The sequence below is a fragment of the Manacus vitellinus genome, unplaced genomic scaffold (assembly GCF_001715985.3).
Source record: "Manacus vitellinus isolate BGI_N305 unplaced genomic scaffold, ASM171598v3 scaffold_85_pilon, whole genome shotgun sequence".
Classification (NCBI taxonomy): Eukaryota; Metazoa; Chordata; class Aves; order Passeriformes; family Pipridae; genus Manacus; species Manacus vitellinus.
Window position 1 is genome coordinate 303970 of NW_021940845.1, and position 14061 is coordinate 318030.

Here is a 14061-nt window from a genome sequence, read left to right on the forward strand (position 1 = left end):
TGAAATGTCCTGCGGATAACAGAAGGACAATGCAGGAGGGATATAACCACTGTCCCAGAGACAGCAACTGGCTCTTACAAATTCCCCAAAGGATGGTCCTGTTTCAGCTGCAGTAACTGAAGTGTTTCCAAAGCACTGATGGACTGGAACTGTGATGCTCATCGCAGTTAATGGAAGTTATTAAATCACTGGAGGCTTTTGTTACATCTCTTGACTCAAACTGAACAATTACAGGCGTTCTGGCCCCACAGAGTGTTTTACCATGTCCAGAAGCACATGGAAGGAGGATCTGGGGATGGAGTAACCCTGCTCTGTTGCTGTAATGAGTGCCCAGACCAGCATGTGAAAAACAGAGCACCAAAGCTTCCTGCACATGTGCTCATCCCAGGCAGAGCAGCACATCCAAGCCCAAAGTGTGTTGGCCACCCCAGACACTCCCTGTTTCCTTTGCTGAGGTGCAGGAATGGCAGTGGGGTTGGAGACTTCGGGTTTGTTTCCAACCAAGGCCACCCTGCTCTGGCCACAGGAGAGCAACAGTGGGACAGCAACAAGCAGAGCAGCAAATGTGGGAAGCCAGGAGAGGTCCAGGACACTTGATAATGGGATCTTCCCTCTGTGGGGGACTGGGGAAAGCCTTTAACAAAGGCTTTTTTTGTTTTCCAGTTCGCCCCATGGAAACTGTGTGTATGTGCAGTTCTGCTGCTCAGTTTAATTCAGTCGTTTTAATTCAGAATATGCAGATGTTGAATTGACTGTTGCCTTGGGGGATGTTCTGGGGAGAATGGACTGGCCTAACCCTTGTCATCCCACACCCCAGCAGGGCAGGGACGATTACAGGGAGTGACTGTGTGTCCCTGCAGTGTCCCCTGTGCCCTGGCAGTGGGGACCTCCCGTCCCCTGCCCTCTGTGCCACCCCTGCTCAGGGGAGGGGTGACACCTCCTGTCCCCCTGTCCCTCTCTTGAGGGACCAGTGGAGTCAGAAGGAAACTCTGCAGCGGTTTCAAGGTCTGAAGGGGTGAAGGGGGTTGTGTGTGTGTCCCCCCTTTCCCACCCACTGCTGCACCCTCCCACCCCCTGTGGGTCACTGGCTGGTACAGAACCCAGTGAGCACCAAAACTCCAGGACTCTTTTCACTGAGGCCCCACCTACAGCCAAGAGCAAAGTTAATGACCACACAGGGGGCTGCCTGGGAGCTTCCAAAGTCCCTTGCTCTCCCCCCAAAGTAATTAATAAAATCAAAGCAGTTGTTCACTGGAGACCTCAGCCTTGCTCTGATGGCCTGGAGCTGGAGTGACCCAGCCCCAGCCTCCAGGCACTGCCCCACAGCCACTCTGAGCTGGGTACGTGGCTCAGCAGAGCTAAGGTAGGGCTGATTTTTGTCTTCTTTAGAGCCATTTTGACTTCCTTTTTTTTTTTTCTCCCTCCCCCATTTCCTCCTTCCCTGTTGCAAGGACATGCAACCACTAATTGCAGCTGCTGCACTCCTCATCTTGAAGTGAACTGGTGACTGAGGCCAGAATGGATGGATGGATGGATGTTCAAACATCCTCAGACTCACCATGCTCTTGACCAGCTGCACTAGGCAGCTTTGCCCTCCAGTGCTGGGTGACAGCTCAGACCAGGCTCAGCAGAGAACCTTTTAGGACTCAAAATTAACTTTTCAAATGCACTGTGAAAGCCTGGCAGCACCTGGATTCCACCTGGGCTGGTGGAGATGTCCCTGCCCATGGCAGGAGGTTGGAACAAGATGAGCTTTCAGGTCCCTTCCAACCCAAACCATTCTGGGATCCTCTGATTCTCCCCATGGTGGTCACTGGTCCCTCCTGACACTGCTCTGGTGCCAACATTGTGCCTCAGGAGCAGTTGTACTGTTGCCTTGTGCAAACTGGAACAGCAGCCAAATTTTTCCAGTCCGTTATGAGCTGGACCAGTGCAAAGTCCAGATTAAAGGCCTGGATTTGTCCCCTGCTCTCCTGCATCAAAGGAGTTTCCAAGCCTCCAGGGGAAAAATCCCAGAGCCCTTGTGAACCCAGATGTTTTGCTCAGCCCAGTGGGATATACCTTGTGTAAGGGACAGCAAATCCTGTGGGCAGAGCTGAGGCTTAGAAAGGGAAAGTACTTGTCTGAAGTAGAAGAAAACAGTGTGTGTGTGAGGCAGAGAGAGAAGAGAGGGAAAGAAATTAGATTTCTTTCTTTTATTATACAGGATCGTATGTACAAGGTCACCTTTCTCCCAAACATCAGCATCACAGTCAGTTCATAGCAAAAACTGCAGCTCATCTCTCCAGGCCTAGAAAACAGCTCTACAAGGCTCAGCACAACAGTGGAGACTGGACAGGAACCGGCACAGGGAGGGGAAAGCTCTGTTATCCCTTTGATCCCTCACCAAACATTCCAAACTAAGAAATGCAAATCAAACCTTGTACTTCACTCCAGGGGGGCCCTGGGGGTACTTGGAGTGTTGCCCCCAGGCCTGTTTTCCCCTTCACCCTTCAGAGATGCCACGGATGAGGTGGGAGCACTCGGAAGGACCCGGGGCCATGCGTGGGGTGGGAGGGTCTGACCAAGGGGAGGGTGTGGACACCGGGCTGGAGTCAAAGCACTGGGGGGGTGGGTGTGTGTTCTGGAGGGCCAGGAGGTGGGCAGGACACGTCGGATCAGAATAAAGTGCTGCAGTGAGTTCCAGTCCCATCTAGCCCAGGAAAACGGGGTAAGCCCAGGAAGGAGGAAGGAGGAGGAGAAAGGCTGAGAGCTCTCGGGGGCTGTGGCATGAGGGGGTTCCCCTGAGGAGCCCCTGCAATGTGGGGAGCAGGGGAGGTGCCTGCACCCCACGTGCACCGTGCTGGGAGCATTCCCTGTTCCCAGGGGCTGGCCCAAGGCACGGACCCCGCGGGCTGTGACGGAGCACGGCAGGAACAGGAGCTGCTGGAGCTCTCCTGACGTGCCAGGTCGGTGTGAGAGGGGGCAGGAGGAGCTGTGGGCTCCCCAGGGAAGGGGCTGATGTCTCTGGCACTGGGCTGAAGAAGTGGGTGCTCTCCATCCCTCGCAGGGAGCAGCTGGACCAAGCCAAGGGTCTCACCCTCACCCCCCCTCACTCTGCAGAGCCTTGCTCAGCCTTCACACGGTGCCTTCCCAGTGGACAATGAGGAGACCAAACCACTGAAGATGACGTGGGTTTTGTTCCTCCTGCTTGGCATCACTTGCTTTCCTGCAGCTTCCTCTCCCCTTCCCTCTTCCAAGTAGCTTCCAGAGCACAGCACAAGCTCCAGCTCCGACTCCTTCCCACCTGGCAGTGCCTGTGGGCCCATGGTGGTTCATGGGGCAGGAGAGCCGTGACAGGAGGTGACTGTTGTGGAGGGCAGCTCACCCCACACCCTCCTCCTCACCAGGATCCCCAGTGCAGGAACACAAACCATCCACACTGAGACAGTACTTTCCCCTCAGTCAGGAAATGCTCTGGCTCTCACCTCACACGGGGAAAAACGTCTGTGTTGGGCTGGGCTGAGTCCTCCCCGCTCTCCTGCAAACCCCTGGGGCTCCCTGGGGACACCACTCTCCTGTTCTCCAGTCCGTGGTGGCTCTGGGCTGGGCAGGTTGGGCTCCTGCCTCCCCTGGCTGCAGAGCTCCCAATCCATTGCAGGGGCAGTGGGGATTCGCTGGGATGATGAGTTTTCCTTGTCTTTGCTTTACAGATGGATGGAAGATGTCGGGCCATGTTTCTCCTTTTGGATGCCAGGTAGAGATGACAGCAGCACTTCCATTCAGCTTGTCTTGCTCAACGTGCCAGGACAGGGTTTAGCCTCGTGCTTTCCTCACACAGTTGCTCACTGCTGTTCTGAGAGGGCTGTGAGGGGAGAAGGGGGAGGGACATCATTGTCCTTGAACCCCAAAGATTTGGCATTTAGGAAAGGGAGCGAGGGGCTGGCCAGGGACCCAGCTGAGCAGCCAAGCTCCCTGGATCAGAGGGAAAGAGCATCTTCTGAAGCAGCAACCCCCCCCCCCCAGCATGCCCAGAAGGAGAGCTCTTGCTCAGAATCAGCCTCCAAACAGCAGTGCAGGAGCTGTACCTGGTTACTGTAGTCTGGCATCCTCCACATCTGTGTAATGGCTGTTCTCCTGCAGGGAAAAGGGAACCAGAAACAGGAGATCACCACGTGGGGGGGTGTTTTGGAGGGGAAGGAGGTGGGCAGGACACATCAGATCTGAATAAAGTGCTGCCTGAGTTTCAGTCCCATCTGTCCCAGGAAAACTGGATAAACCCAGGAAGGAGGAACAAAGAGGAGAAAGGCTGAGGGCTCTTGGGTCACACATCCCTCCTGCCCTGCCTGGGGTGCTGTGACACCTCTCACGTGGTGACCAGCTGGTGCCCTGGGGTGGGAGAGCAGTGCCAGGATGCTCAGGGTGAGGGAGGAGCTACAAAACACACGGGCCATGGGCACCAGGTGCCGTGGAGGTGGTTTCTGGCACACAACAGTTGCAGGCAAAACCAAAAGTTTCCTCTGGCTTCTTATTCTGGGATGGCTCTGCCAAGCAGTCCTGGGATGTGGGATTCCCTCCTGGGCTTTGAAATGATAGAATTCATAGAATCATTTTGGTTGGAAAAGACTTCTAAGATCATCAAGTCCAACCATTAACCCAGCACCTCTTTGTTCACTTCCCTGGGCAGCTGTTCCAATGCCTGGCCACCCTTTCAAGGAAGAAATTTTCCCTGATGTCCAACCTAAACCTCTCCCTGGCACAGCCTGAGGCTGTTTCCTCTCCTCCTGTCCCTTGTTCCCAGGGAGCAGAGCCTGACCCCCCCCAGCTCCCTCCTCCTGTCAGGTTGTTGCAGAGCCAGAAGGTCCCCCCTGAGCCTTTTCTCCAGGCTGAGCCCCCCAGTTCCCTCTCAGCTGCCCCTCAGACTTGTGCTGATAAGCCAAAACTGCATTAACACAGCAGAAAATCTGACTATGAATCAACCACTTTATGCTGCACTTATCAAGTATTTTCCACACCCAAATTCACTGCTCAGAGCTCAGTATTTAACAAGTGCACTTGGATTGGTGGTCCAAAAAAATCCCTTTGGCTCTGAGGGGTGGGGGTGTCACAGGAGAAGAGTCAGAGGTCACTCACAGATCTGATGGAGCAGAGCCAAAGGGGTTTTAGGGACCTGTGTGGGCACCATGTCCATGGACAGCAGGTGGTGATGGCCACAGTGATGTGTGTGAGCCAAAGAGATGTGGGATAAAGGAGTCACTCCCCAGGAACTGGGAAGACTTCAGAGCTGTTCAGTGTTGTCAGGTCAGGAGCACACCCCAAAGGCTGGCTCTGGGGAGCTGCCTCTCAGTGCTTGAGACCCTCACACGACCTGCACACACTGACCTGCCCCAGGAGAGCACATGGGAGCCTGTCTGATGTTGGGAGGGAAATATTTCTGGTCTCAAAGCCACTTCAGGACCAGAGAGTTACAGAAAACAGAGATGGAAGGGAGCTGAAATAGTCATCCTGTTCATCTCTTAATGAAGACCAGCTCTTCCCAAAGCAGTGCCAGCAGATGTCTGTTCACTGTTTTCTTATCCCAACATTGGCAGAGAAGTCCACATTTTTTGTTGACAGGCTATGTGCTGCTTTATCATCATTAACATCAGCAAGTTACCCCTTAATTTCTCCCATCTGTTTCCCTTGATGTAATTCAAACCTGGCCTTCCTTATCCAACTGGCACAGAGCTTGTGCCTTTCCTCTCCCAGTACCTGCTATGATGTCTCCCCCTCATCAGCTCTCCCAGGATTTAGCAGCAGTGAAGGAAGACCCTGTTCAGCCCCCTCATCCATCCTGACTTAAGGCAGGACAGAGCAGGAGAGCACAAACCAGCTCTCCTGGGAAGTGTTTGGAGCTACAGGAGCTCTCTGGCCACTGGAGGAGTGCTGGGGGTGTGTTGTGAGCTCACCCCACAGATGAGGGGTGAGGAATAAGAGAGGGATGCTGAGCTTCATCCTCACTTCTGCTGCCACCAGTGCCAGGGTGGGGAAGGAAAGGACCTGTGCCAGGGGACACTCAGGGCAGGTTCAGGGCCTGCCCCTGCCATGCCAGCCAATCCAGCTTCCCAGGGCTGTGGACAGCAGGGCAGTCCTTCCACCCCTATTGCCCTGACCAGGGTCTGGAGATGATCCTGTTCTCATAAAAGTCTTAATTTTGGATAAATGACAGTGCTGCCAGTGGTCACACAGTGCCCTGTAGGGCACTGCCATACCCAAGCATGGAGAGACAGCACAAGGGGCAATGGCTTCCCACTGCCAGAGGGCAGGGATAGATGGGATATTGGGGAGAAATCCTTCCCTGTGAGGGTGGGGAGGCCCTGGTACAGGCTGCCCAGAGAAGCTGTGACTGCCCCTGGATCCAAGGCCAGGTTGGACAGGGCTTGGAGCAACCTGGGCTAGTGGAAGGTGTCCCTGCCCATGGCAGGGGGTGGGACTGGATGGGCTTTCAGGTCCTTCCAACTCCTGTGATTCCATGGATGTCTGGTCAGATGGAAGGGCACTGCAAATGCACACAGTCAGGAAAGTGCAGTTAATTTACCACGGCCTGTCTTTGCCATGTGTTTAAATCCATCCAAGAATTACTTGGGAGCAGAGTAATTTGGTTTAAACAATTACTAGTTGTGAAATCAAGGAAAATGTGGTTTGAATTTCAAGAGCCAAGCATGTTTCTTCAGCATCTCCCCACGCATTTGCAAGGGCAGCAGAACAGTTGGGAGGAAGGAGCTGAGAACAACCACGGGATTTAACGACACCAATTTCTTTGGAGGAAGGGAAAACTACTCTTCCCAGGGATTTAGCAAGTTCCAGTAAGACTGTGGTCCACTATGAACTCCTTTGGCTGGGAGGAGGCACCATCCAAGCTCTCTTACCAGTTCATCTTCACACTCATCCCGTGCAAGACCCTCCTCCTCCCCCTCGTCCCCGTTGAGCGGCTCCTCCGTGTTGGCCTCGGCCTCCGACGCCGTGTCCTCCTGGGACACTTCACTTTTGCTGCTCTCAGCCTTCTTCCGAACCTCTGAGGGGGCAAAAGCACTGGGATCAGGGACTGGGGGCACCACCAGAGCCTGGGCACACCAGTGCAGAGGGATCAGGGGCTGGGGGCAGTGCCAGAGTCGGGGCACACCAGTGCAGAGGGCTCCCAAATTCACTCGGTGGGTAAATAATGATCTCGGGGGTTTTCTGCAAAGGGAAGTTTTGCTGATTTTGAGGAAACTGCCCCAGAGACCTTGGAAAGAGCAGAGTGGATTCTACATCCTTCCAGGGAGTGTGGAAGCCAGACAGGATGGGATAGGCTAGGCTAGCCTAGGATAGGACAGAGAAGAGTAGAACAGAATAATAGAAAAAAAAGCAGACTAAGAAAATACAAACCATATGACTACAGAAAAAAAAAAATCTCATAATTTTGAACCCAAGTCCATAATTTGGGGAATTCTGATGTGTAATTATGGCTTGTGCTTCTACCCTGGATCCTGGGGGCTGACCCTTCGCTGTTAGAGTCCAGAGGATGCTCTAAGTTGTGCTGCTCAGGGCTGGCCCCGAGGCACTCCCCCACGCCACTGACCTGCAGACAGCTTCTGTTCCTCTGCAATCTGCTCCAGCCGGCCCAGCAGAGCATCAATGTTGGACTTGATCTGTGTCAGCTCAGTTTTGATTGTCTGCAGCTCACTGCTCTTCACTTGGAGGGAGGAAGGGGGGGAAAAAAAAGGCCTTTAGTGCCCTGCAGAGCACCCTCACCCCCCCGGCCCAGGGTTACAGACATGGAGGAGCCCCAACTGCTGAGCAGGGTGAAAACACAAGGAGGAACCCCACGCTGGAAACTGCTCCTCAGTCCCTACTGCCTGCTGGGGGCTGCAGGGGGCTGCATGCACCCAAAAAAGCCTGGGAGTCTGCTGCCCAGGTAGCTTGTGGAGACTGACACCAGGCTTTGGCCCAACCCTTCCCCAGCTGCTCAGGCTGTTGTTTCCAAATGTTTTGGGGTGAAGGCTTTCCCTGGGAGCACCCTGCCTGTGGGTGGGTGCCTGGGGCCAGGGGGTCCATGTGCACACCCATAGAATCCCAGAATCAACCAGACCATTGAGTCCAACCTTGATCCAACCCCGCCGTGGTTCCCAGCCCATGGCACTGATGCCACATCCAGTCTCACCTTAAACACCTCCAGGGATGATGACTCCACCCCTTCCCTGGGCAGCCCATTCCAATGGCTGAGCACTCTCTCTGGAAAGAATTTCTTCCTAATGTCCAACCTAAACCTCCCCTGGCAGAGACTGTGCCCTCTTGTCCTGCTGCTGGTTCCTGGGAGAAGAGCCCGACCCCCCCCCACGGCTCCCCCTCCTGTCAGGGAGTGCGAGAGTCAGAGGTCTCCCTGAGCTCTCTTCTCCAGGCTGAGGCCCCCCCAGCTCCCTCAGCCTCTCCTCACAGCACTTGTGGCTCCAGTCCCTTCCCCAGCCTCGCTGCCCTTCCCTGGCCCTGCTCCAGCCCCTCCATGTCCTTCCTGAGCTGAGGGCCCAGAGCTGGACACAGCACTCAGGGTGGCCTCACCAGTGCTGAGTCCAGGGGCGAATCACATGCCTGCTCCTGCTTGCCACCTGTTCCTGAGCCAGGCAGGATCATTGGCCTCTGGGCACCTGGGCACACTCTGGCTCCTGTTCAGCTCCCTGTCCATCCCCACTCCCAGCTCCCTTCCTGCCTGGCTGCTCTTCAGCCACTCTGGCCCAGCCTGTAGAACTGCAGGGGGTTGTTGTGGCCAAAGTGCAGGACCTGGCCCTTGGCCTGGTTGATCCCCACCCTGCTGGGCACCATCCAGCCCCTCATCCCACACTCACACTTGAGCTTGGCCGAGCTGTTGGCGATGGCGGCCGACCTGGCGAAGAGCTTCACGGGCAGCGAGGCCTTCACGCGCCGCACCAGGGGGATGGTGACCCGGGGCCTCTTCACAGGGACCACCCTGGGCACTGGGGACACTCTGCCCCGGTACTCGAAGAGCCTGGAGTTGGGGGGAAGGATGGAGGGGGTGAAGCAGCCCTGCAGCACCCCCGGCCCTGCCCTGACACCCAACCCAAGGGGTGCTGGTGAAGATCCAGGGCACAGCCCGGCCATCAGAGCCCACCATGGGGCTGGGCTGGACCACTCTGCACCCACCTCCCTCCTCCACACTGCAGGGAAGGTCTTACCCCACAGAAACCCCCCCTGGGCTGACCCTGCCCCGCTCACCTGTCGTAGAAGTCGTCTCTGTAATAGTCATAGTCGAAGTCGTAGCCGCTGCGGAGACAGTGAGGGGAGCACAGGTTCAGTACTGCTGGGCATTCATTCTACTGCTCCCCCACTGCCTGCTGAGCACCCCCAGGGCCATAAAGGATAAATAAATTGCTCCCCCTCCATAAGGGCCCCTCTGTCCTTTCACCTGGCAGGACATGGACACTTGTCCTCCCGGCTGCAAAGGCTGCAGAGACCAGGGCTGAGCCCAGGAGGAAGGTTTGGGGGGGCTTAAGGCACTGGAGAGAGGGGTGATGGCAGCAGAGTATTAACCTGGTTCTCTTGAGATGAAGTGAGAAGATGTGCAGGGAGAGAAGTCAGTAAGAAGAGGATATTTATTAATTTAACATCTTTGCTTTCAGAGGTGTTTAAACCTCTCCCACCCCCAGCCAGACAATGCCCACAGCCTGTTTTCTTAAGCCTGAGCTGCATTTTAACCCGAAGTCAGAACCTTTCCCACTCCCTGGACACCCAGTAACTGGTTTTCCCTCCTGCTGCAGCTGTTTTTTCCCAAGGCAGCACAGACCAGGTGGTTTGAGCCACACTGGGAGCTGCTGTCCCACCTCCCCGCTGTGCTGAGGCTCAGTCAGCCCAGGCAGGTCAGGAGTGATGGTGACAGTCCCTTCTCTCTGCTCCCAACAAACAGAAGGGCTACTGCAGCCCCTGAAAACAAAGAGTCTGTCCTGCTTCCTGAAACTCCTTGAACTGGCTTATAAAAAAATCTAATGGGAAGAGAGACTGATGGGAAAAGGGAAGAAGTCCGAGCCAGGAGGATCTGGGGATGGGCAGAGGGAGGGACAAGCACTCAAGTATGTAGCTGAGAGTAAATTTGGTGTCCAGCATCTAAAGCAGAAGTGACAAGAAGAATGTGTGGCTTGAAAGGCTGGTGGGAAGTGTGGTTTGGACCAGGAATTCCAGGCTGGACCCAACAAGTCTGTCTTGTCTATGCTGGCACTGGGCTTCCCAGCCACTGCTGAGTTTCAGGTACTGGCTGATTTCTTAAATGTGATTTTTCCATGTTCCTTGGATGCTCCTTGGGTTCCCTAGACACCTGTGGCACATGTGGAGACTCAGTCTGTGCCTCAGAGGGCCTTGAGCACAGTGTGGATGGTTGGAGGCACCCAGAGCTGGTGTGAGGGGTTAAGGTCAAGGCATGTGCACCTACTGCCTCCTCTGGGCTTTGCTGCCACCACCAAACCCTGCCAGGGACTTCTTATGGATCAGGACCTTCTCCCTGAGCAGCTGCTGCCTGTGTCATTCATGGCTGGGGGAGGGCAGACGTGATCATGGAGGTGTTATCACCACAACCCTTCCCAATCCAATTGAGTTTTTGAGGAAAACCAGCCATTTTTTACAGCCTCATAGGTGAATTTCAAATTCTTTTCAGTCTTGGTGCCCTCCCCTTCTGACCCAAGTTGTAGCCAACATTTCTGCTGGGCTCAGAGGAATATCCTGCAGCCTCTGTCCCAACTGCTGGGTTAATGAACAATCTGTGTTTGTTTATTCCCTTTTCTGCATTGAAAGGGGAAGGTAATTCTCCTGCTGGAATAAACCAGATGGGCAGCATGGAACGAGATGGACCTTCATGAGGTTTCTGTGACTGGTAAATTGATTTTCTTTCTAACCTGGGAAGAAACCTGGAGATACAGAAAATCTCCAAGAAAACAGCTCTCCTCAGCCTGCCAATCTATTCTGATCACCGAGGATATTTGACTCCAGTCCTGCTTGAATCCAACAAACACAGAATACCAGCAAAATAGGAAGTCATTTGAAAGGAAAATTGAACTAGGATGCTTCTACACTGTCAGACTCCCCCTCTTCAATTTTTTTTCCCCTCCTTAGATTCACTCAAATGAAATTGCTGCAATTTTGTAATATATTCAATCCTGACAGGCTCTGATGAGGTGTTTCTGACTTACTCCAGCAGTGCCTTGGAGCCAATGTTCTCTGTAGCCACAGGCAAGAGAAAACAGTGGCGTCTCTCTGCAAGCAGTGTCTTTATTCCCAGCTAAAGCCCCTTCCATGGGGAGTGGCTCCAGTTAGGAAGTTCTCTGTGGCTTGGAGACCACGAGGCAGCTTTAGGGCATTTGTTCATAAACAGCACAAAGCTTGGGGATATTTGGCAAGATGCCAAAATGGCCACATTCCTTTCTCCTGATCCCATTCACGTTCCAGGGCTGAGCTTTTCCTCCAAGCCTTTGCTCCCCAGGGAAGCCCCATCCTGGTTGGGAGGCTCCAACTCCATCACAGGGGCACTGCCCCTCTGCAGCCAGCGCTGTCCTGGACACAGCCTGGCATCTGGGAACAAGGACTGAAGCCCTGAGCAGGGCAGACACCCTCCATCTCTCCATCACTTACCCTGCCCTGCATTTGGGCACCTCCACCTCACTCCCAGGCTCAGCTCCAGCACCAACAGGATAAATCCTGGCCTCAAATACCTGTAGATCCCACCTGGTGTGGACTGGAGAAGGATGGAGAAGCCTGAAAGCTCAGGTGAACTCCCCAGCCTTTTTCAAGTCAAATAGCAGTTTGCTGGATGAAGTGGCCAATGAACCCTGTAAATGTTATTCTGCTGTGTTACTCCCTTTTTCCATAGGGAATGTGTGACCAAAGAGGGCAGCCTTGCATTTTCCTGGTGGGAATCACTCCTGGCCCAGTTCTGCAGTGTGTTCACAGAGGCAGTGGAGGGGTCACCCCCTGCCTGGACTGCAGGGCAGGGCACCAAGAACATCTGTGGGTGCAAAGCACGAGGCTGGGAGCAACTCCTGCCCTGGCCCTGAATTTCTATGGGATTGGAGACAATTCCACCTGCTTCAAAGGGAATTAGGGGCATAATTGTTCTGGGGAGCTGGTCCTGACTTCCCAAAACACTGATCCCAGCCTCTGGCAGTGATGCTTCAGTACCTGCTGACCATGGGACAGCCTTCAGGGAAGGCAGCAGGCTGGAACAAGGGAATAATAAGGGAATGTGGGAATAATAAGGGAGTAATAAGGGAATAAGTCTGTGGCTGTCTGACCCTGCTATAACACCCCAGTCAGTCATGGCTCAACAGGCAGTGCCAGGGAGGCAGTGCCTGGATGTTTTTAGCTTCACCTTTGGAATCAGGCTTTGAGCACAGGGCAGCTCTTCCAGTATTGACCCAGGAAAAAGGCTGGTAAAAGGGAGTGCTCTTGCACTGGTGATTTATGTGTGCCTCAAAATTCCACTGCACGTGGGATAAACCCTCCTGAGACTGATGGATCATTTACCAGGGACCTGCCAGGCCTGACTTTGTGCACGGGAACCATTTCTGCTGGTTTTCAATCCGTTGGTGACACTGCACCCTTTAAAAATAAAGTTGGGACAACTGGAGGGAGAGGCTGGAAGGCTCCAAGTAACACCCTGCTTCCACCTCCTGCTGCACTGCTCCTGCTTTGTTTTCCTTTAGCAATTAAATAACACTTACTAACGACTCACCAAGGCTCCAAATGCAACTGTTCAGAACAGGAGGGTGACTGTCTGTACGTGCTGCCCCTGCCCCACGTTTGGGGGGCCAGCTCTGATCAGGCAAATGTGCATTGGAGCATCTGGGCTTTAACTGCTGCCTGATGCCAATAATTATGAGGGACACATTTGTGCTCAGCTGCCACCCTCCCTGCTCATGGCTGCACAGCCTCCATGAACACCTGCTGGATTTTCCTTGGAAAATCTGGTGTTGACCAAAGAGTGAACCTGTGTAGCTGCTGTGAGATTCCTTCCTCCAGCAAACAGTGGGAAACTGGGGAGGAATGTGGCATTCCCAAGGTGCTGGGGCTACTCTAAGCTGGGATGGCATGGACATCCCTTGCCCGTGCTGGCTCTGCTGGGCTGGGGCACCACTGCCCACCTCCCCTGTGCTCTGAGGCTGCTCTGAGCCCTGCCTGGGTGCATTTGGCCCTGAGGTGTCACTGCTCCCAGCATCACTGCCAGGACCTGGAGGAGTGTCTGGAGATGGGCTGACAGCAGGGATTGCAGGGACTGTAACAGGATCACGAGGGATTTAGATTCCAGTGAGCTGGAAGGACACTGCCCACCTGCATCTGCTGCCTGTGACAGTTTGTGCCTGTCACCACTTCAGAGACCCTTCCATGGGCCACTGAGCTGCTCCTGCAGTTCCTGGGTTGTCCTCACCGTGCCTTTGGCTACAGAGCAGTGTCAGCACCAGCTCTGCAGGGCAGGGCAGGATTTGTGCCCCCAAAGGGCACTGGCAGCCCCTGCTGCCTTGGGGCAGAGCCACCTTCCCTTCCCACCAGCTCCCAGCAAGGTGGGTTCACTGGCACTGCCCTGAACATGGCCCCAAATGCCCCAGGAGATCTTGTCCCTTCCCTTCCCTTTTCCCCCTCTCACACAGACTTGGATTGAGGCAAAGGAAACTCCAACCTTTGGAAAACTCCTGTGCTGTGTTTAACCCAGCATTTCTATAAATTGTGGTGCTGTGATTTTTTGAAGTCTAACATTTAGAAAAATGGATGGTGGTTCAGGAAGCTGTAATCACAGCTCTCTGCAAACCTGCATTCCCTGCTTTCTGGGAGACATTGGAAGCTCTGCTAGTCCAGATGGCAAAGTTTAAATCTGACAGCCAGTCTGGGATGAAATATTGCTGGTGCTCAGAGCAGTGCAGCTCTCTGGCCCATCTTTTAGCATACCCATATTTGTGGGAGGGAACAAATGTCTCTTGTTTGCTCTCTCTCAGCAGCCTGGAAGTCTGAAATATTGGGCATTCCACAGACAGGGATTAGAGCTCCAGGCACGGAGGAGCAGGGAATGAAATG

General features: G+C 54.2%; 1 protein-coding gene across 1 annotated transcript in view; it reads right to left on the bottom strand.

Moving 5' to 3' along the window:
• Positions 1 to 2180: 2180 nt before the first annotated feature.
• The window catches only part of RALY (RALY heterogeneous nuclear ribonucleoprotein), a 75890-nt gene continuing 64009 nt past the window's right edge, over positions 2181 to 14061 (bottom strand). The window contains exons 4-9 of the mRNA XM_008921095.4: positions 9229 to 9276; positions 8841 to 9001; positions 7580 to 7693; positions 6888 to 7033; positions 4068 to 4116; positions 2181 to 3844 (exon numbers count right to left, since the gene is read on the bottom strand). Coding sequence (XP_008919343.1) covers positions 4072 to 4116; positions 6888 to 7033; positions 7580 to 7693; positions 8841 to 9001; positions 9229 to 9276 — 514 coding nt within the window. The 3' untranslated portion in view covers positions 2181 to 3844; positions 4068 to 4071. The remainder of the gene's footprint in view (positions 3845 to 4067; positions 4117 to 6887; positions 7034 to 7579; positions 7694 to 8840; positions 9002 to 9228; positions 9277 to 14061) is intronic.